At 35.6% G+C, this 24889-nt stretch overlaps 1 protein-coding gene and 1 pseudogene across 1 annotated transcript; one reads left to right on the top strand and one right to left on the bottom strand.

Moving 5' to 3' along the window:
* Positions 1–2397: 2397 nt before the first annotated feature.
* Positions 2398–24889, bottom strand: part of LOC132182264 (F-box/kelch-repeat protein At3g06240-like) — a 76997-nt pseudogene continuing 54505 nt past the window's right edge.
* Positions 19167–19826, top strand: LOC148585363 (uncharacterized). Its single transcript, XM_088516211.1, has one exon. The coding sequence runs from the start codon at positions 19182–19184 to the stop codon at positions 19788–19790; it is 609 nt and encodes a 202-aa protein (XP_088372337.1). The 5' UTR covers positions 19167–19181; the 3' UTR covers positions 19791–19826.

Consider the following 24889-nt stretch of genomic DNA (forward strand, 5'->3'; position numbering starts at 1 on the left):
CTCCTAGGAATGCAGAAAAATGTGACAAAAATGGGGCTGAGGAAAGAAAGGCGGCCTTGGACTTGACTTTATTGGATTGCAACTGCTGGAGGGGTAGATAGGATAGAGACCTGCTTCACTTGGTCCTTGCAAGAGGATTTTCTTGGTCAGCATATCCTTAATATAAAACAAGTAGCAGTGAGTATAAAAAAGCAATGGTTGTCGCTACAAAATTTTTTTATCGACAGTAAATTGGATGAGGCATGTGGACAATGAGGAATATTTTGTAACCGAAATTTAGAGTTGAATTTAGAATTGAAGGTAGAGACTAGGGAAGAACTAGTCTTAGCTATCTGTAGACTTCCCCCATTTCCCACTGTCACATTCTCATCCCCTTGACAGGGTTGTTGCAGAGATAAATTCTCAAGTGATAAGGTGATGTGGTGGTTCGCACCACTTTCAAGATACCATGGTTGTTTAGTCTTCGGAACCTCATGGGTATGTGCTGTCATGGCTGCCAACTGAGCAGGAGGATGACGCCCTTGATAGGAGAAATCCATCCTATGGTAGCAATCTAATGCATTGTGGCTGATTTTTCCACAAATCTAGCAGGGAACTCTGTTAGGAGGCATAAATTTTGGAGAATATGACAAGTTATTACCAGATTGTGGGGCAGCATAGTTGTGACGCTTGGGCTGAAAGGGATCCGAGGATGGAACCGAGGGCTGCTGCATCTACTGTGAGAAACCAGAGGACTGCTGCATCTGCCATGGCTGTGAAAAAGGATGCTGATATGCACGGTTGGATTGTTAGTTGTGGGATTGAAATTTGGATCTCTTGGTGTACTACCGGGGATGAGAGGTTTTTTGTTTGTTTGTAAAGAAAGCAACCTGGCCTACTTCAGGTTGAATAGATGTCTGAGAAGCTTCAAGAAGTTGCTCATAATTTAGCAACTTGGTGTGAAAGTAATCAAATGAGATCGGTGATTCTCGTGTGACAAAGCTGAACATGGTGATGAAAGGTGATAAGAGGGGGAAAGTCCACCAATCACATAAGAGATGAGATCCTCATCATTAACACCCCTACCAACTGCAGCAAGCTGGTCTGCCAAGCTCTTGGCAGTGAGAAGAAATTCGGAGTAGCTCTTAGAACCTTGATGAAGAGTTTGGAGCTGGTGTTTGAGATGAGTGACTTTAGGACGTGACTTTGGGGAATATCTAGTAGATAAATGCACCCAAACCTGCTTACCTGTATTCAATCCATAGACAGTAGATAAAATCCTCTCAGTGAGAGTAGAATTAATCCAAGCCAATATAAACTGGTCCTTCTTCTGCCAAGCTAGAAATTCTGGAGTATGGACAGAAGTGCATTTGCCCTTGTCATCAATAGTGTATTCATCAGGACAAATGTCTGTACCATCCACGATGCCAAAGAGATCATAGGTACGGAGCACAGGAAGAAACTGAGGTCCAACTTAGGTAATTGGGGCCATCAAGTTTGATAAGCCCCATTGGGGTGATATTGGGTAAGGAAAGAAGAGATAGAGTAGAGCTTGCGGAAGCCATAGAAGAAGATCGAAAAAGGTGTTAGCCAAAAGGCTCTGATACCAAGTTTGAAATATAATTTGAAACTGGTTTGAATTGATAACAGTGCTATTGTATTTCACGTATATATATAGATGTACAGTTGAAAGTTTAAAAACTAAAGATAAGATTACAGTTTCAAACTAATTACACAATTTAAACTATTGACTCTTATCTGCAATACCCTTTGATATATTTTGAATTTCAACAGATAGAGGATTAGATAGATTAGAAACAGAAGTTTGAACTTTTGTTTCTGTTTTGGCTTGATCTGCTGCTGATGTGGAGGTCATATATTTCATATTGCTAACACATAATGCATTCAGCAAGCATGAGCTTACAGAAAAAAGAATCTAAGATAACTCTCAAGTATCGAAACAATCAAAACAACTATCAAACACTCTGAAATATCATACTAAACCTCCATGGTTCTGCAACAAACTCAGCCTTACCTTTATCCGATCCCCCAAACGACAAAACAAAAAACCTGACTCTACCCCCATTAGCTATTTCATTTTGCCGTCCAACTTTACCTACACCCAAATAAACAAACAATAAGCACTATCAACCATCAGTTGGAAATAGAACAACATTATAGTACATGTTACTCCACTAGTGGAACTTCTTTTTGATCACAGGATAGACACACATGATTAACTTGAGCGTAGAACCTAAAACAAACAAAGTGAATAAAAAGTGGGATAGGAAAGAAATAAATGTACGTTCCTCACAATATCCACATCATCATATTAAGCACACTAATTGAAAAACCGTACACAACTTCAATGTAAAACTAGGACCAAGTATCTTGCCCTTACTTGCTATTCTTTATGCACTAACTACCAGAAGACTAGTTCCCCTGCCTTCCCAGATCTCTGTCTGCATCTGCTACATTTTGTAGAACAAGGCTCTCCACATAAGTATCCAAAGCAAACAACCCTGCTTCACCACAAATGTGAAGATCCAAGGTCTGTTGGCTACTAGGTTCGTAAGAAAATAACTTTTCATCCTTGGTCAGTAGAACTTCACCATTTGTTATAAATCCTATAACCCTGTCAAGTCCTTCCCCAGTGTCAATATGAAACAGCTTGGCTCAAGATTCCGGAACTTCATACTTTTTTCAGTATTTTGTCTTTCCAAATTAAGGGTTCCATAGAGAATATTATCATGTGCACATCAAATGAAATTGAACCAATTGATTAATGTTAAAAGACCTGAGGATATCCTCCACAATGGTTGCAATCTGCCAAGAAACAGAGACACGTGGTTGTTGATCCATAGTGTGGGCTCGAATTTGAGTGGGTCAGAGGGGGTAGAGGGGGCCGGGGATTATCTTCGTTTCAATATCTTCTTATGATCCGACAACTGAATCGGGTGGCAAGGGATTTTTTCGACCAATTTTTCCTCCTCTGTCGTGATGCCGAAGTTGGTTTGACTAGTGAGCATTACGTATGCTTTTCAGCCTATGCGCATTAGTACGTTAGGCAACAACCTGGGTTTTTCAAAGCATCTATAGGAGCTTGAGGATCTATCCCTAAATGTTCATTAAAGATCCATTTCAGTAGCTAATTCAACATTGATTCCAATTGCCACTGCCAAAGAGTACTCAAAATTAAAAGCTTGATACGATTTCATGTGTCAGTCCATCAATTGATCCATCACCATAAACCTACAATGTGTCATTAGTCTTTTGTTTAGGCAAATTTAAAGGGTGAAAGGCTGTGATGTGGCGAAAGATTTGGCAATGTAGAGTCCAACTCTATGCCAATGCCACCGTAAACCAAATTCCATAGCCTAAAGTTGTACTAAGAATTGACAATAAGAGGAAAGCTAAGGTGAAAAGTGAATCAAGGGTGACAAATGCAAACCAAAAGAACTATACAGCATGCACCATTCTTGGACCCCATAGCCAAAACTGTGTTACACTTGTATTAGAAACCAACGTCCACCTCCCCTTTCTCAACAAGCAGCTAAGACAAGAACTTTAGCCAACATAACAAGAAGTACTTCACCAATTATCCAGAATCAGATAAGGGAAAAGATCGTTAAATTACTAATTATTCCAAAAGTTTAAGTTAGTAGAAGCTCAAACTCAACGTGTAAAATATTCAATTGAAATAACTAGTGATTTTGAAATACATAAATCCCCCGATATTCTCACATAAACTGTGCTATTGCACATTGATATTCTCACTGATCTTCTAAACACTACCCCTAATCTCGACTTTAACAGTTAGCCCAGAAAGCCCATTAACATTGAACAATTACAAACAACGAGCATATAACCCGCGCTATGCACGATTTTTTTCATACTAATTTGTTTGAAAAGTTTTTAAAAGATTATAAGTAATCAATGTCCTTTTCCTCGCTCAATTGACTAATTAGCTACCAAAAATAGAAAATGTTCAGAAAATCATTTTGAACCATATTTCTTTACTAAAGAGCATAAACCTGCATATCATCTATATGAATTAAACTTAGAAATTTATAAAGTTTTATCCTTATAAATACATCATTCTCTCAACTGTCTTTTAACCATCTCTTTTTGTAAATTTAATGGATCCACGTTTGGACTTGTAGACTCATTTCGGTCTTATACAAAGATAATTGAAAGATGATTGAGATAATGATTTTAATCGTTTCTCTTAAATATTTGTTCCCAAAGATGTAGTATAAAACGAAAGGAACAATAATTTTTTTTTTTTTTTTTGCTAATATAGTCATTCAAAACAACGTTTTAATTATACCCACCGTAGAAACCCAATTTTAGCAATCTTATAAGAACCTAAATGCGTATTGTAAATATTCTTGACTATTAAAAGAACACATTATCACACATAGCGTATTTCTTATATTAACTAATAGGTTATCCAAAAACTAATTTGATATAACCTCATAAAGATTTTGAAGGAAAAAATCATAATCTATAATAAAACCCTAAAAGCCAATGTCATCGATCAATTTTTTTTTTCTTCTATGATTTGTTTTTTTCTATGCAATGTTGTGGATCAATTAAGCATGTTAACAGTAACAATGAACAATAGTGTAAACTAAAAAATCGTCATACCTCGTACCGAAAACAACGATAAGAAACTCTATCTCATCATCGTTTTCCTAAATTCAATATAAAATTTACAAAAAAAACAGTAATTAGAATTTATATATATATATATATATATATATATATATTAGAATAGAGGATAGTGGAAAAATCGAAAACAGAAGAACATAACCACAAAGTATAAAGACAAACGAACAGAAAATGAAAAATGCTAATATAATAGAAAAGAGCTGTCTTTTCTATATACTTTTTTTGGCTCCAATAAAACCTTGAAAGCCAATAACGTCCATCAATTAAGCGTGTAAATAATGTGCCTCTTTTCCCCAATTCAATTAGAAAAAAAAAAAAAAAAAAAAAAAAAAAACCTATCAATGTACAACATTGTAAACTAAAAAATCGCTGTATCTCTTATCAAAAACACCAATAGGAAACCCTCTCTCTCTCTCTCTCTCCATCATTTCTTACATGTAAAATTTATAGAAGTAAAAAAAAAAAAAAAAAAAAAAAAACTAATTGAATAAAAATGATATATAAATTAGAACAAACAATAAGGACAAAAACCAGAAAAAAAAAATTAATATAATAGAGAATGACAATATTTTCTGAAGATTGTTTCTGGTAACCATCATTCGCATATATAACATAAAAAAAATTGTTTTTAGAATAAAAAAAAAAAAAAATTGATATGAAACTCTCGCTATGCACGGGAATAAAATTCATCTTCAATCACTATCCAGCTTAAACTGTCTCTCTGTTTTGCCTGAAATTTTTGTACATGTCTTTACATATTCTAACGACTCTAGAAATTGTGTAACGCTGATTAAAGCAACCATACACACATCACAAATTGGCATCAAGCATGAATAGGAATATTCTTCTGGCAAATTGTGAAAACAATTAATGTCTCTTCTTCATCGGCATCCGTAGTGTGGTACCCAAATGATTCGCTCCCGAGTATTGGGTTTAGGCCCACAACATGATTCTGATTCTGTCTATAATGCCCTTGAGAGATTTAGTGAAAAATATAAGAAATAAATAAATGTTTAATTTGCTTTTGCTTAACTGTTTTGTTTAGTTTTCTGTCCGTTGATTTGTTTTTTTGAGACAACAATATGCACTTACTACAAGAATTCGCTTTGTCTGTTTTCTAGAGATGGTGCATATCTATGTCTTTTGCGTCACACAATCACGAAGTATGTATTAGGTAGAAGAAAAGAAAAACCTGGGACCTTTACCTGAGATCTTTAGTGCTGACATAAATAGTTGATGTATATACAATAATTCATGAGAAACTCGCTATCTAAAAAGCTGAAATGCCAAAGAAATGTAATAGGTTCTACGTAACTTGATAGATAGAGGAGAATATTATAAGATACCAATTAGAAGTAGGTGAAGTGGTTCTACTTTATTAAGAAAAAAATAAAAATAAAATCATTAGTGCCGACATAAATAGTTGATATATATATCGTTGATTGGAGACTCGAGTTTTTTTATTTTTTTTTTCCTTTATGAATAATATGGCAAATCATGTTTTCTTCTGTGATTTGTTGTAAGTTATCAAATGTGCAATCATACTATGATTGTAATATATAATAGTAAACTATCGTTTCGATTAACAAAATTCAAAAGTTTGTCAAGTATCATAGGATCACTAATTTAAGATCCTATTGCAACTTATTAATAGAAGGTCTCAAATTTTACTCTTTTCTATGTAACAAAGCATCAGATAAATTTTCACACACAACATAAGCAAATAATTAAGAAAAGAAAAGCAAGCACGATGAATTAATAGAATATTCATAGAGTTTTTAAATTGAATTATAAAGAAAAAAGAGTTTTTATATGCTAGTTTATATAAACTAGCTTATTGTTGGAAGTGCAAATAAAAATGCAAAGTCAAAGAAAGCATGCAAGAAAGTTGTACATGTTTCATTCTAATTAATTCTAGCATTTCAGCGCAGCTTTCTTTTACTTTAATTAGCTTAGTAAATTATGCATGCCATAGAAGTCAAAAGAATATTTGTTAGGCGACAACCTTATTAGACTTTATGATTTTTAGTTTTAGCTCTTGAGTGCTAGCCACCTTTGTGGACTTTGAAACCATAGTATTAAGTGCTATAATTGTTAGAGCAACTTTTATTGACTTTTAGTAAGCAAGTTAGGCACATCTATTTTATGCTTTAATATGTAGCAACTTAATGAGTTGCTTTTATTGACTTTTGTAAGTTAGTAATGCATGTGTTCACATGTAAGAAATCCTTATATAAGGATATTATGTACGTTAGATGAAGTAAGCAATTAACAAGAAGAAGCAAGTGGGAAGCTTGATATTTTCTCTTCAATATTAAAGTATTGTAATTCAATCTTGTCTTTTGTTCTTTCTGTTCTTTTTGAGTGTCCGTGTATTTGGATATTGGTTTGCAAACTTATTCCCAACAAATTGGTACTAGAGCTAGTTTATTCATAGCATTGCAGTCATGGCCTCAAATATGGTGCAAATCCAAGTTTCTCAATTGAAAAAGGAAAATTATGAGAAATGGTGCTTCCAATTCAAAGCATTGTTTGGATCACAAGACCTCTGCGAGTTTGTCAGTACCGGGTTCGCTGAGCCCACTCCAGAGCAAGAAGCCACCTATACTGCAGATCAAAAAGTCACTCTCAAAGACCAAAGAAAGAAGGACAAGAAGGCGTTGTATCTTCTTTATCAAGGATTTAATGATTCAACGTTTGAGAAGGTCGCTGAAGCGGCGACGAGCAAAGCAGCATGGGACACCTTGAATACAATTTTCAAAGGTGTTGGCCGAGTGAAGAGAATTCACCTTCAATCATTAGGGCTGAATTTTGAATCTTCCCATATGAATGAAAGAGAAAATGTCTCTGATTATTATTCTCAATTACTTGTAATCGTGAATGAAATGAAGAGAAATGGCGAAAAACTAGAAGATGTTCGTCTTATGGAAAAGATACTTTGATCCCTCACACCCAAATTTGAGTACGTGGTGACGGCAATTGTGGAATCAAAAGACTTAGAGACCATAAGTGCAGAGGAGCTGCTGGGATCTCTCCGAGTTCATGAACAATGCATTTTGAAGAATGCAAGTGCCACATCTCTTGAGCAAGCTTTGGAGTCAAAATTAAATTTTGACAAACCAAAGGGAGGACGTGGACAATGGAATCTAAGACGTAGTGGCGCCAACTACCATGGTCGAGGTCGAGGTCGAGGACGCGGTAATACAAATGGTCGTGGTCCATCTCAAGAAAGGAGATATTTTCCTGACCAGAGAAAGTAAAATGTCCAGTGTTACAACTGTGGAAAATGCGGACATTATGCCTCAGAATGTTCGTACAAGAATGATGGTCATGTCAACCTTGATGAAGCATCAAGTAGTGAGAATAAGAATTCTACTCTCTTATTGGCACACAATGATTCCAGTGGTCAACATGATGTTTGGTACCTTGACTCTAGTGCAAGCAATCATATGTGTGGAAGAAAAGAAACTCTTGTTAAACTCAAGGAGTTTGCGGAAACATGAGCCTTAGAGATTCCTCAAAACTTGTAGTTGAAGGAAGAGGAAAAGTCCGGATCTTCCAGAAAAATGGCAAGGAAGAATTCATCTCTGATGTTTACTATGTCCCAAGTATGAAGGGCAATATCCTAAGTATTGGCCAGATTCTCTAGAAAGGATATATTGTACACATAGAGAATAATGTTCTCTCTCTAAGAGATACAAGTGGAAGGCTCATTGCACGTGTTCAAATGACCAAGAACCGTATGTTTCCTTTAAACCTGAATACAAAGATCGAGAAATGCCTCATTGGACTCATTAAAAACGAGTCATGGCGGTGGCATTTACGCTTTGGTCATCTTCACTTTAGTGGCCTAAAGCTATTATCCTCTGATAGAATGGTGCATGGTCTACCACAAATTGATTCAGCAAACTATGTCTGTGAAGGATGTGTACTTGGTAAGCAGTCACAACTCTCTTTTCCAAGTGGTACGGCATAGAGGGTGAAAGCACCACAACAGTTGGTGCACACTAATATTTGTGGGCCATTGGATCCCATATCATTTGGAGGTAACAAGTACTTAATTACCTTCATAGATGATTTCAGCAGAAAATCATGGGTTTATTTTCTTAAGGAGAAATCTTCAGCCTTAGTTGTTTTCAAGAACTTTAAGGTACTTGCCAAAGCGGAGAGTTATTGCAAGCTTGTAGCCGTTAGATCTGATTGAGGGGGTAAGTACACTTCAAATGCATTTCAAGATTTTTGTAGAGAGAATGGGATCAGACATGAACTCACTGCAGCCTATACCCAACAACAAAATGGGATGGTGGAAAGGAAGAATCGCATTATCCTTGACATTACAAGATCCATGCTCAAAGAGAAAGGATTGCCGAAGCAATTGTGGGTGGAAGCTGTAGCATGCTCGGTGTATTTGCTGAACTAGTGCCCAACAAAGAGTGTCAAGAACATGACACCTCAAGAAGCCTGGAGTGGATACAAACCTAGTGTTGCACACCGTTGAATTTTTGGGTGTGTTGCATATGCTCAAGTTCCTGAAGCAAAAAGAAGGAAGCTTGATGATCGAGGTGAAAAGTGTATTTTTGTTGGCTACAGTGAGGAGTCAAAGGCATACAAGCTCTATAACCCACTAACAACTAAAGTAGTGGTTAGTAGAGATGTTGTCTTCAGTGAAGAAGAATCATGGAGTTGGAGCAATAAAGAAGCGAACAAAGAAAATGTTGTCTCAGATGAATTTGAAGAGCAAACGCCAGTTGTGATACCATCTGCCCCACCAACATCTCCTCCACCTATTTCACCCTCTTCAATACACAGAAGTCCTACATCTGGTTCTTCATCTTCTAGTGACAATTTTAACAAAGGAATTCCAACTCCTATCAAGATGGGAAGTCTCAAGGATGTCTATGAACGTTTAGAAGAAGGAGAAACAAATCTTTTCTGTTTCCATGCAAATCATGAGCCTCTAACCTTTCAAGAAGTTGCGGAAGACTATTGTTGGACATTAGCAATGGAAGAATAAATCCATGCAATTCAGAAGAATGACACATGGGAGTTATCGACACTCCCACCAAAGAAGAAGATGATTGGTGTCAAGTGGGTGTACAAGATCAAGCGAACTGCAGATGGCAATGTTGATCGATACAAGGCAAGATTTGTAGCTAAAGGCTACAAACAGAAGTATGGAATTGACTATGAAGAAGTCTTTGCGCCAATTGCTCAACTTGACACAGTGAGATTATTGATCTCGCTTGCAGCCCATCATAATTGGAAGATATACCAACTGGATGTCAAATCAGCTTTCCTTAATGGAGTACTTGAGGAAGAAGTGTATGTGGAACAACCAGAAGGTTTTATTTCACAAGGAGAAGAAGATAAGGTGTATCATTTGAAGAAGGCTTTGTATGGCCTAAAGCAAGCACCACGAGCTTGCAATGCTCGTATTGATGATTATCTTCAACAAAATGGATTTATAAAATGTCCATATGAGCACTCTGTCTACATGAAGACTGATGACAAAGGAGAATTTCTGATACTTTGTCTACATGTGGATGATCTGTTTTTCACTGGTAGTAGTGAAACGATGTTTGTAGAGTTCAAGAAGTCCATGTTCAAAGAATTTGAAATGACTGACAATGGATTGATGTCATATTTTCTTGGGATAGAAGTGAAGCAAGAAAATGGTGGAATATTTATCTCTCAAAAGAAATCCATGACAGAGATATTAGAAAAGTTCAAGATGGATAGCTGTAATGCTTCAATACTCCTATCACAATAGGATTGAAGTTGTCAAAAGAAGGAGAAGGAAAGCCAGTTGACTCAACCTTGTACAAGAGTCTTGTCGAGAGCCTGAGATAATTGACAATAAGAAGGCATAAAATATCGTCGGAAGCTTGAGATATTTGACAATAAGAAGGCATGACATACTTTATGGCGTTGGACTCGTAAGTCATTGTATGGAGACACCAAGAGAATCTCATTGGCTAACTTTAAAGAGGATTCTAAAGTATATTAAAGGTACTATCAATTTTGGCATTTTCTATACTTACGGTGAAAATGCAGAATTAGTTGGTTACTCAGATAGTGACTGGGGAGGTGACCAAGATGAGTGAAAAAACACAACTGGTCATGTGTTCTATCTTGGTTCAACCGCTTTTTCTTGGACATCAAGGAAGCAGGCAATTGTAGCATTATTCTCATGTGAAGCAGAGTATGTAGCAATTTCTTCTACTGTTTGTGAAGCCATATGCTTAAGAAATCTTTTGGAGTCACTGAATCAACCACAAGAAAAATCTACTGTGATTCATGTGGACAACAAGTCAGTAATCAAGCTCTCAAAGAATCCAGTGCAACATGAAAGGAGCAAGTATATTGATACAAGGTTTCATTTTCTGAGGGACCATGTGAAGTAGAAGACAATTGAACTTGAGTATTGTAATACCAAGGAACAAGTGGATGTTATCTTCATGAAGCCATTGCCAGTCGAACCCTTCAACATGTTACGTGAGATGCTTGGCATGAAGGCATTTTGATTTGAGGGGGCGTGTTGGAAGTGCAAATAAAAATGCATAGTCAAAGAAAGCATGCAAGAAAGTTGTACACATTTCCTTCTAATTAATTTTAGCATTTCGGCCCAGCTTTCTTTTATTTTAATTAGCTTAGTAAATTATGCATGCCTTAGAAGTCAAAAGAGTATTTGTTAGGCGACAACCTTATTAGACTTTATGATTTTTAGTTTTAGCTCTTGAGTGTTAGCCACCTTTGTAGACTTTGTAACCATAGTATTAAGTGCTATAATTGTTAGAGCAACTTTTATCGATTTTTAGTAAGCAAGTTAGGCGCATCTATTGTAGGCTTTAATATGTAACAACTTAATGAGTTGCTTTTATTGACTTTTGTAAGTTAGTAATGTATGTGGTCAAATGCAAGAAATCTTTATATAAGGATATTATGTACGTTAGAATAAGTAAGCAATTAACAAGAAGAAGTAAGTGGGAAGCTTGATATTTTCTCCATAATACTAAAGTATTGTAATTCAATCTTGTTTTTTGTTCTTTCTATTCTTTTTGAGTGTCCGTGTATTTGGGTATTGGTTTGCAAACTTATTCCCAACACTTGTAACCCGCGCAATGCGCGAGATTCTTCATTACAATTTAATTATAAAATTTAAAAATATTATAATTGTACATTTCATAAGTTTATGAAATTTACTTTTCATAATTGTAAGAGCAGAACTTGAATTTTCCTTAATCAAAACATTAATATAAAATTAGAAAGAATCTCTAATATTGTTGGTGTTATACTTATTAGATTTCAACACAAATAAAACTCAAAATTATGAACATTCGAAAAAGTACTCTGGTTGTAGAAAAAATATGCGCACAATTCTTTGTTATAGTTTAATTTCAAAATTTAAACACATCTCTATCGAACTTTTCATTATAGGTTGTAAAAAAAAAAAAAAAAAAAATTGCCACGCCCTTTTAAATAAAAAGGCATATTAAAAGTTATACACCAATATATTACTCAACATAATGACACACAATCATACACATAATATTGTATAAATGTATAAATCGCATAAAATTTTACTATATAATGCCTTTAACTTTAATTAGTTTAATCCATATAAATTAAAACATGTTAAAATCTTTGTTCCCATATGTATAGTATAAAATGAAAAAAAAAAAAAAATAGTGAAAAGAAAACTTGGATTGTGATTATCAAAGAATTAATAGAAAGTTAGTAAGAATCATTTATATTATATTAGTGTTATACTTATTAAATTTCATACAAATTATAAAACCTATATAATTATGAGCCTTAAAAAAAGTACATAGCAAAATAATAAAAAATCTTTCGGTCAACAATGCAATCAAATAATCATCTCACATTATATTCAATCTTAATTATCTCTTAGGTGTTTCGAAGTTCCTTTTTTGTATAATAATCAAATAAATTTTTGCCTTCTTTTTCTTTCAAAAGCATAAAAAAAATGCATTAAAAAAATAATAAAAAAAAGCAGAAAAACGCATAAAAAGTATTTTTAAAAAAATCTGAAAAATCCAAGTAAATCATACAAATAAACCAAAAATCTCATAGGCGAAAATGCTTCGGGCAAATATCAAATAAGAAGCATGTTATATCGAACAATTAACGATTTTATAAACTAATGGACACTAAGCAAAAATAAACCCCAAGATTACTATTGTGGTTTTATATTTTGGTTTGGACATCGAATATATAATTGCTCGTAAGATGCTAATTATATATAATAATAATAATAATAATAATTATTATTATTATTATTTTTGCTAATGAAATCAAAAATAAATACCTGATCATTATGTTGAGTAAAACTCCGACAATCTATACAATAAATAATTAATATACAATTATATATTTTAAAAAATAATAATAATGCAATGAAATTTTTTTCTATTTTGTTTCTACATCCTATCATTTAGTTCATCTAATTCAACTACAACATATAATATTATGTTATATACATATTAAAGTGATTAAACATAATAATACATAATTTGTTTCCTTATTTGATTTTAACATTAATAATTCTTAAATTATTGAATAATTTATATATGGAAAAATATTCAAATATAATTAAATGCCATTAATTATGCTAATTTAATGAACCGGATTTTAAAGTAAAAATCGATTCACTCTTAAAAAGCCGGTTCACAAATTTTGCCTTAAAAAAACCAGTTTAGCATTAAAATAAAAAGAATTCACATCACATGTCGCAATATTAAGGCACTTTTGAGAGTGATTCGGCTTTTATATATATATAGGATGATGTCTAGTTAGTATACTATGAGACCTGGTTTGTCAAATATAGCAAACCAAAAACCTGAAATTTTTTTACCTTCAAACGTGTTTTCATTTTCTAGAAAACCCTAAGTTTTGTATAATCTCAGTACATCATTTTTAACACAAAGACGTCGCTGCATCACCATCCTTTTTTTTTGAAGAATAAGAGTTGTATGCTTTTATTGATTCTCAAAAAAGCAAAATCAAAGAGAGGGAATTGGTTCCTCTCGCCTTACAATACCACAAATACATGGTGGGATGGATGTCCACCTGACTGTATCTATGACATGGGTCTTAGCTCTTACAGCTAGTTCGTGGGCAGCCGTATTCGCCTCTCTCCGGGTGTGGGTGAAAGTCGCCTGGTCCAAACTTTGGAGACGTTCCTTTATGGCTTCGGTTAAATGCCCATGCATACTTTCACAGGGTGTCTCTGATCTTACTTCTTTAACAACCTGCAATGCATCACCTTCAAACCATGCCTTCGAGTAGCCTTGTTCAATGCAAAACTGAATTGCATGGAGTGCAGCATAAGTTTCTGCTCCCACTGGGCTAATATCAGTGCACAGTTGTTTACTGAGTGCAGCCAGGAAAGATCCCTTCTCATCTCCACTGCATCACCATCCTGAATTAGAGAATTCAGAAAAAACCACCACTAACAATAATTTATAGATTTCAAATTTTTATGGTAAAGCAAGCCTAACATTTTTATATAGTTAAGAATGCCAAAATTAGCATTTAGCAATCGCATACTAAAAAAAAAAAAAAAACAATGAAAATGGGGCCATTGTAATTGACCTATATCCTAGAAGGACTTTCCATGAAATTAAACTAAGCTGGTATTAATAGGAAGAATAAACCGAACAAATGACCACAACATATAACTTTCTACATCAACTACAAAGACTCGATTATAAATAGCTTGCAACTCAAACTAGGGGTGTCACCCGCTAACCGCTAACCGCTAACTGCTTAACCGCTTAACCGTATTAACTGCTAACTACCTAACCGCTATAACCGCCTAGTGGTTAGCGGTTATTGGGTTTACTAACCGTAACCGCTAATCGCTAACCGCCTTTTTATATAATATATTTTTATAATTATAATTATAAAAATATTTATACATATAACATAATCACTTGATCATTAAATCAAAATCACAATTTGAGTATTAATATATTATCACTATAATTTATATGATTATATCATATAATCACTTGATCATTAAATCGCAATTTAAAAAAAAAAAATTAAATCACAATTCGAGTATTAATATATTATCACTATAATTTATATGATTATATATAGCACATGATCAATTGATCATTAAATCATTTAATTATATAATAACAAATTATACATATATAATATGACATAACTCATAAGTATACCAATTTATACTAATATAACAATTAAATATCTAGAGACTTATTTCCAATGTATGCTATAAACTTATAAGTCTATATATGTTATAAGCATATATAAGTTTACATATGCATATGAATAATATAAATGTATAATATCAATACTTAATCATATGATTCAATGACAATTCAAATACTTTATTCAAGACTTCAAGTTAATCATATTATTAATGTACAATGATGATATGATTCGTATAATATCAAATTAAGTAATTGACATTGGATTAAACAATGACCAATGTGTTACTTATAAATACAATTTAAGTATTAATGTATTATCATTATATGTTGTGACAGTTGTCTGAATTCTGAACTTTTTTTTATATGTTGTGTTGATTTTTTTTTTTAATATATATATGTTGTTTTTTTTTTAAAGTTGACCGGTTATGATTTAATATTTAAGGAAATTTTTTTAAAGTACAAGTGAATGTAAATTTTGGGTTAAATATTTTTTATTTTTCAATATGGGCTCTTTTTATAGCAATTGGGCTCAAGAAGACACTAAAAAAAGAAAAAAAAAAAAGGTAAAAAAAAAGCCCAAAAAGGCCCGAAAAGCCATAAAGAAAGCCAAAAAAAGCCCAAAAAGCAAAAAAAAAGCGAAATTTTGAAAAAGCGGTTAGCGGGCGGTTATCTATTTTACTAATCGCTAACCGGCAGTTAACCGCTAACCGTTAACTGCTAGGCGGTTAGCGGTTGCGGTTAGTGAAATCTACTAACTGCTAAGGCGGTTACGGTTAGCGGTTATTGCCAATAACTGCTAATCGTAACCGCCTTGACACCCCTAACTCAAACAATCAGTATTGTCATTAGAGTAAGGAGAATTAAAGCACCCAATCGATTATAACGTTTGTGATATTACCTTAATTTTGAGAACTTTCATGCTGAATCCATGTTTTGATTTCTGGACTCTGTTCAAGAAATTACCCACGGTAAATGCACATGATAAAGAAAGCAATTTATCTCATTTAAAAAAAAAAAAGGGGGGGGGGGGGGGGAAACTTTACTTACCCCCCCCAATACTTTCGCGCTTTTTGCAAACACTCCCCAATTGTTTAAAAACTCTCACTTCCATGTATCAAAGTTTTAGTTTCGTTCACTTTGGCCCTTCCGTTAGGATTTCACAATCCTAACGGAAGGGGTCTCACGTGCCGCGCATGTGGGAAAAAATTATTAAAAGCCTCATTTTACCTTGGATACCACCACGTGTACAAACACCCTTAGGGTTTTTTTTTTTAGAAAATCACCAAAACTCCAAAATTGAAAAAGGATTTGGATAGCCATCTTCGTGAAGAACACAGGCCGACGACCACTGATCTTCGTCAATCCACCCAGTGAGTGTAAATCGCGATTCCACCCAGATTTAAATCACGATTCCACCCAAATAAACCAACTCTAACCCTAAATCGCGATTCCACCTAGTGCCTGTCTCGTGTAGTTGCGTTGGAAGATTTGTCCATGAGCCGTCTTCTTCGTCACTGCCATCTTTTCCAGGTATAGTCACTTTTGTCAAATGATTTTGGTTGTTTTATTTATAGGTATGCCGAGTTGTCGACCATTGTGGTCCCCTTTGTCCGTATGCCGAGTTTAACATTGTGGTCCCCTTTATTGTCGAATGTTGTCTATTTGTGGGTCATATGGTTTTATTGTCAAAAGTCTGTCAAATAAAAAACGATTTATGTACTGGTGGGTTGAATAAAGCGGGTATCCACTTTCTTTGGTTGAATTGATGCTAGCAAAATGTTGAGGATTTTTCCATTTTTTAATTGACTACTGTCGGTTGAAGAAACTTGACTGTCTGTCAGAGTTTGCTTTAGCAAAAAAGTCACTGCATATTTAGGGTTTAGCAATAATTAAGTGCATACTTAGAGTTAAATTCTCACTGTTTGATTGATGTTGTTCACTGCAAAAAGTCAAAGCATATTTAGGGTTTAGCAATAATTAAGTCCATACTTAGAATATTCTGGATGCTTTAGCCAAAAGTCACTGCATGCTTATGGTTTAGCAATAATTCAGTGCATACTTAATGGTTTATTTCTCACTGTTTGATTGCTGTTTAGGGTTTGTTTGTTTAATGCTTTGTTGGAATATTCTACATGCTTTAGCCAAAGCTCACTGCATACTTAGGGTTTAGCAATAATTCAGTGCATACTTAATGGTTTATTTCTCATTGTTTGATTGTTGTTTAGGGTTTAGGGTTTGTTTGTTTAATGTGCATGCTTTAGCCAAAGCTCACAGCATACTTAGGGTCACTAAATGTTGTATTTTGTTGCATCTTTTTTTTGTTCTCTAAATATATATTGCATTTTGTTTAATGCTTTTTGCATCCTGTCTCAATGTGGTAGGCCGCATAATGGCTAGTGACATATTACTGTTTGGGGTGCATTATAATGGTTATTTCAATAGGGCAAATAGGTGTACGTATATGGGTGGGTTTATTCATAATCATTCAGTTCATGATGTACATAAGATGTCTTTCTTGGATATCGATGAAATATGTAAGAATTATGGGTATAGGTTTGGTGACCTCATTCATTACAAGATACCTGATAGGTCTTTAGATGAAGGATTAAGGCTAATATCATCTGATCATGATGTAAATGAAATGGTTTCACACGATTTAGGGCATGGGCTAGCTGACTTGTATTTGGTTTCGTTTGATGCTGTTGATGTAGATGCGGTAGATGACAATGCAGAAGAGGATGAAGAATATGAGAGGATTGTTGTATATAAGAAGGATGCTTTTTGGGATGAGGTTCTTAGTGTAGATACTGATGCTGATGACTCAGATGGGGAGGAGCATGTAGAGTCAGAAAGGGTGGGGGGTTCGGGTGTTGGTGATGATGAAGCAAGGTTTAGGGATGAGGTAGATGGGGGGAGGAAGATGGGGGTGGACATAGGGAAGAAATAAGAGGGGAAGATGATAGTGAAGATCTTTGTCCTAGTGACATCCTTAGGTTGTCCGCTCCCAGTGATAGTGACAATGAAGAAACATTAAGTCGTCGTGATGTCACCAAAAGAATTTCATTTACCAAAGAAAAGATGCAAAATCCAATGCTGCAAATAGGTCATATGTTTGGTGATGCGGTGCAGTTTAGAAAAGCGGTAAAGCAAGCAAATATTTTGAAGGGGAAGGATTTAGAGTTCCCAAGAAATGAAACCAAAAAGGTTATAGCTCGTTACAAAGACAAGAAATGTAAGTACAGGGTTTATGGGAAGAAGTTAAGGGATGAGTCCACATTTCTCTTAGTGTCAATGTATCCAAGACACTAATGCACTAGAAGATACAAGAATCATATGATTAATTCAGCTTGGATAGCTGAATGGTGCATGGATTCATTCAGAAACCAGCCAAACCTGCCAATAGACGTTTTACAAAAACAGGTCAAAGCTAAGTGGAATGTAAATGCCCATGTAGCTCATTGTATAGGACAAGGAAGAAGGCGCAACAAAAAATTTATGGGAAGTTGGATGAGTAATACCATCGGTTATGGGACTACTGTGCAATGGTTAGGAAGACTAATGTGGGCAGCTGTTTAATTCTTATGGTTGAGAGACCAATGCTCGAGGTCCCATGTAGGTTTCAGAGGTTATATGTATCATTCGCAGCAATGAAGACAGGTTTCTTACAAGGGTGTAGACCTGTGATAGGTGCAGATGCATGCTTCCTGAAGGGTAGGTACAAGGGCCAGTTAATAGCTGCTGTTGGGAGGGATGCCAACAATAGTATATATCCACTGTCCATTGCGTTTGTAGAAGCAAAGACAAAGGACAGTTGGACTTGGTTCTTGGAGGCACTTATATCTGATCTTGGCCCAGCACCAGCACGAAGGTGGACTTACTTATATCCGATTGACAAAAGGTAAACATACTTGTGTGAATAATGTCTAACATTTAACTTACTTGTATGAATAATGTCTGACATATTTTATCTTACCAGATGTGCAGGGCCTAGTACCAAGCCTTGGACAGGTTTGTCCTAGAGCTGAGCACCATACATGTGTGAGACACCTGTATGGTAATTTCAGAAGTGCCGGTCACAAAAGGATATTGCTAAAGGACATGCTTTGGACTACTACATCATCTTATACCCAGATAGATTTCCATTATGCGATGGAAGAGATAAAGAAAGTAAGTGAGCCTGCGTATGATTACTTGGCAAAGATTGATCCCAGTTCTTGGTGTAAGGGAGGGTTCAACACCATGGCCAAGTCTGACCTGGTACACAACAACTGTGCTGAGTGTTTCAACTCATGGATCTTGAAGTACCGTTAATTGACAATACTGTCAATGTTGGAAGGGATTAGGAATAAATTAATGACGAGATATGTTAGGAAAAAGGAGTTGATTGCTACGATGGAAGAGGGTAGTTTAGGGCCAAAAATAATGGCCAAGTTGGAGAAGGAAGAGGATGGTGCCAGCCATTGTTGGTGCACATATGCCGGTGATGGCATTTTTGAGGTCGAATGTGAGGGCAAACGATTTGCAGTCAATGTGGAGGGCAGAACATGTGGGTGTAGGAAATGGGACGTCACTGGGATACCATGCAGTCATGCCATATCAGCCATCTTATACCATGGTGGCAATCCAATAGACTATCTCAGTAACTACTATAGTAAAGACAAGTACTTGAAGACATATCAACCCATCATCTATCCCGTGCCTAGTGAAGAGCAATGGCCTAGGAGCAATCAACCGATTATCGAACCACCAAAGGCAAGGATAGCTCCTGGGAGACCTAGGAAGGTAAGAGTGAGAGGGGCAGAGGAGCTAAAAAATCCAAACGCCATCAAGAGGGGGGGAACCAAAAACCAGTGTGGGCACTATAAGAAATGGGGTCACAACAAGAGAACATGCACTACAAGGCTGAGGCAGGATGATAGAAGAGAACAAGTATGAGAGTACTACAGATCCACTGCAGGAGTTGATTGGAATCTTGATATGGTAATTTTTAACTGCATACTCTCTTGTTATGGTCTTCGTGAAATTGTCTTACTAATGCTGTTTGTTAATTTTAGTCATTCATTGGTAATCATTTTTTATGTTATTTTGTAGTTGGATGAGTCATCTAATGCTGCATCAGGAAGTGGAAGAAAAAGACAAAGGGGAGGTACATCAACCAGTACTGGAACAAAAAGGCAAAGAGGAGGTCAAGCAACCAATGTTGGTATTAGCCATGATAGAACCGAATCAGGCAGTGTTAGCTAGATTGCACAACCTTCTGCTCCCCAGCCAAGTGTACAACCAATTGTTCCAACTGAAATTCCTAATCAATTTGATGTAAGTCCTGTTTGTTTATTGTAGGTTCGGATTTAAAATTGATAGTAAAAACAAAATGTGACATAATCTTTTTTCACAAATATGTAAGTTGTTCATACTACTCACCAACCAAGTGCACAACCAACTGCTCCAACTCAACTTCGCGCATCCCAAAGACATGCCTCAACTAAACTTCGTAATAGCCAATCCAATGTAAAGCCTTATTATTTAGTGTATGTGATGATTTTGAATTTATTGAAGCTGTTGCTATGTCTGATTTTGAATTCATTATTGAAGGCGTTGTTATGCATTGATTTTGAATTTATTGAAGCTGTTGTTGTGTCTGATTTTGAATTAATTATTGAAGGCGTTATTATGCGCTGATTTTCAATTTATTGAAGGCGTTGTTGTGTCTGATTTTGGATTTTGAATTTATTGAAGTTGTTGTTGTGTCTGATTTTGAATTCATTATTGAAGGCGTTGTTATGCGCTGATTTTGAATTTATTGATGGCGTTGTGATGTTCTGATTTTGTATTGATAACAAAAATGTGCATGTGACATTATTTTTTCAAAAATATGTAGGTTGTTCTTACAACTCCCTAACCACATGCACAACCATCTGCTCCAACTCAACTTCACACATCCCAAACTTGTGCTCCAACTGAACTTCGTAATAGTCAATCCAATGTAAGCCTTATTATTTAGTGTATGTGCTGATTTAAATTTATTAAAGACGTTGTATGTGCTGATTTTGAATTTATTATCTAATATATTATTTTGTTTAAAATCTGCAGGCTGGTCCTGCAGTTAGAACTAGGAGGAAATTGTTGGGGTTAGCTACAAGATCAAGAACTGCTGGTGATTTGAGGGTAGACGCTGGTAGTGTTAGGGACCCTAACTGCAAGGGCAAGCTGGCGATCGATATCACAAGTAAGCCTACTGGATCACCGAAAATTCCAGGAGGCGGACCACTATGTGCTTGGGGACTTCCACGGGCAGGTGGTTTTACCTTTAGGGTTGCCCCCCTTGATTTTGACATACCCAAATCCCAAGTGGCCCCAAGTGAAACAATTCCACCTAAAGGTAAACAAAATGCAAAAAGGGACAAGGGAAAGGGGAAAGGAAAGCAAAAAATATGCCAACCATGAATGTTTTCGAGTTGGATGTAGGTTGTGAGTTAATGAATATAATTATTTTGTGACATAAAGCCAGACAGATGTAATTCTAATATTTTGTCTTCACCATATTAGCCAATGTGGTGGCTTTATAATATTATTAAGGGAAAAATATAAAAAAGCCCCCCAAACTACCAGCCGTTTTCGATTTAGCCCCCTAATGTTCCAAAAGTGATAAAGTAGCCCCCTAAACTACCAAACTATTGCATTTTGGCCACTCCGTTAGTCAAAACCGTCAGTTTGGACGGAAACTGCAAAACGACGTCGTTTGTTACAGGTAAGTTACTACAATGCCCTTTTGGGAAAAATATAAAAAAGCCCCCCAAACTACCAGCCGTTTTCATTTTAGCCCCCTAATATTCATAAAGTGATAAAGTAGCCCCCAAACTACCAAACAATTGCAATTTGGCCACTCCGTTATTCATTACCGTCAAATATGATGAAAAATTTAAAACTACATCGTTTTGGCAATGGTAAGTTACCAAAATGCCATTTTTGGAAAAAAAAAATATCATATTAAAACAAGCAAGCAAAACGGCGCCATTTTGCTTGAAATTAGGGTTTCCTTACACTTACCAAAATGATGCCACTTTGGTAAGTGTTAGGAATTAAAAGAAAAAACCCTAGACCCCACGCAGGTGACCCACGAAAAAACCCCCAACCCCAGTTTATCTTTCTCCCCAAAACCGCCGGCCACCACGTCGTCTATCTCCGACAGCCTGTAAATCTTACCCATAACTCAATCTTTTTATTGTATTTCATGGTATAACTGTCGGATCGGTGTTGTTTATCAACGAACGTGATTTTTTTGTTTGATTTCTACAATGGGTAAGAATTTTTCGGTGGCGCTTCGTAGCTAGTGGATGGTGTGGCCGGCGGTGATGGATGGTGGTGGCAGGGGAAGTCGTTTTGAGAGAAAGAGAGAGAGGGGCGTTGCGTTTTTTTCACTTGAGGGAGAAGGTTGCCAGAGATAGAACGATGTGGTGGTCGGCGGTTTGGGGGAGAGAGATAAACTGGGGTTGGGGGTTTTTTCTGCGTGGTATCTAAGGTTTTTTCTTTTTATTCCTAACACTTATCAAAACGGCGCCGTTTTGGTAAGTGTAAGGAAACCCTAATTTCAAGCAAAACGGCGCCATTTAGCGTGCTTGTTTTAATATGATTTTTTTTTTCTAAAAGGGCATTTTAGTAACTTACCATTGTCAAAACGACGTAGTTTTGAATTTTCCATCATATTTGACAGTAATGACTAACGGAGTAGCCAAATTGCAACTGTTTGGTAGCTAGGGGGCTACTTTATCACTTTCTGAACATTAGGGGGCTAAAATGAAAACGGCTGGTAGTTTGGGGGGCTTTTTTATATTTTTCTCAAAAGGGCATTGTAGTAACTTACCCGTAACAAACGACGTCGTTTTGCAATTTCCGTCCAAATTGACGGTTTTGACTAACGGAGTGGCCAAAATGCAATAATTTGGTAGTTTGGGGGGCTACTTTATCACTTTTGAAACATTAGGGGGCTAAATCGAAAACGGCTGGTAGTTTGTGGGGCTTTTTTATATTTTTCCCTATTATTAATAAATGTTATGTAATTATTTTGTGACATGAAGATAGGCTAATGAATGTTATGTAATTATTTTGTGACATGCATACAGATTGTAATATTTGGTGTTCATATTGTTTGCCAATGTGGTGACTTCTTGGATGGTAATTATTTTGGATGTTAACATTTTACAAAACAATTTTACAAGTATTACACTATTTTACAAGTCTTACACAATATAGTAGGTCAATTATTTTTCTTACGCAACAACAGTAGGTAAATTACTTGTATCGCACAAAACAATACTATGTAAATTACTTGTCTCACACAAAAAAAGTGGACAACAACACCACAAAATACATTACATCATAGGGTTTGCATTACACATTTCATTACATTCTCAGGGCAACATCAACCTTGAGGAATATCTATTAGACACGGGATAAAACATCAATACAACAAGGAGGATAAATGAACATGCTAAGGCAAACCGGTACTTCATCTCCTTTGCATGAAATTTGTTCTTCTGCGCTTGTAATTGCATTTCAAAATTAACAGATGCAACCTCCATTTTGGCCTTATATTCAACAACTTCAATCTTGCATTTCAAAATTTCATTCAAGATTGTTGTTCTAATCTGTGCACTTTCAGTCTTCAAATTCTCGTGCCACTCAAACAATTTTGAAACCACTCGCTTACCATGTTGACAAATATCCATATCTACCCATTTGAAAAACCCACATCCCTGGTTGTCAAAATTCTACACAATTAGATCAACATAAAATAAGATCTCACACAACTATTATGTACCATAAGCCACCAGCACTGTTTCTGGACAAAAATAGTGTATTTGGCATCAACCGAAAATGCTTCATTCCAAATCCTTCCTAGAGTTTCAAAATGAATCAGAATATATCACAACCAATTTCATGGACAAACTAAGCCTTAAACCATACTCAGCTAGCTTGAATTAAAATATATCACAAACTAAACCTCAAAATGAATCAAAATATATTACAACCAATTTCATGAATCAAGTACCCAGCCAATCAAAAAAATTTCAACAAATACCCAGCAAAGCAAAAAATTTCAGTAAATCTGGCCAAGCAAAAAAAATTCAGCAAATTCCCAGCTCAAATACCTAGCCAAGCAAAAAAATTTCAGCAAATTCCCAACTCAAATACCCAGCCAAGCAAAAAAATTTCAGCAAATACCCAGCCAAGCAAAAACATTTCAGCAAATTTCCAGCTTAAATACCCAGCCAAGCAAAAAAATTTCGGCAAATTCCCAGCTCAAATACCCAGCCAAGCAAAAAAATTTCGGCAAATACCCAGCTCAAATACCCAGCCAAGCAAAAAAATTTCAGCAAAAACCCAGCTCAAACCCAGCCAACCAAAAAAATTTCAGCAAATACCCAGCTCAAATACTCAGCCAACCAAAAAAATTTTAGCAAATACCCAACTCAAATACCCAGCCAACCAAAAAAAATTCAGCAAATACCCAGCTCAAATACCCAGCCAACCAAACAAATTTCAGTAAATACCCAGCCAACCAAAAAAATTTCAGCAACTACCCAGCTCAAATACCCTTGCCAACCAAAAAAATTTTAGCAAATTCCTAGCTCAAATACCCAGCGAAGTAAAAAAATCTCACCAAATTCCCAGCTTAAATACCTAGCGAAGCAAAAAATTTCACCAAATTCCCAGGTCAAATACCCAGCCAACCAAACAAATTTCAGCAAAACACATCGCCCACATTTTCGGCTAAGCAAAAAAATTGCAGCAAATACACATCTAAAAACCGTAAACGTCCCCAACCGAATAAAAATGCCAAAATAAATCTTACCACACAATTTGCACATGTATAAAACCTTTTACCGAAATTCGGTAGAATGAATGCTGTTAATATGCGTGATCTCCACCCACATTTGCACATTGGATTGTTGGTTCATGTTCCTGCGTCGATCACTTCACTGACTTCACTCTCGACTTGATCCATAATGGGTATCAAATGGGTATAACCAAGC

Source organism: Corylus avellana, chromosome 5 (assembly GCF_965113065.1).
Source record: "Corylus avellana chromosome 5, dhCorAvel1.hap1.2, whole genome shotgun sequence".
Classification (NCBI taxonomy): domain Eukaryota; kingdom Viridiplantae; phylum Streptophyta; class Magnoliopsida; order Fagales; family Betulaceae; genus Corylus; species Corylus avellana.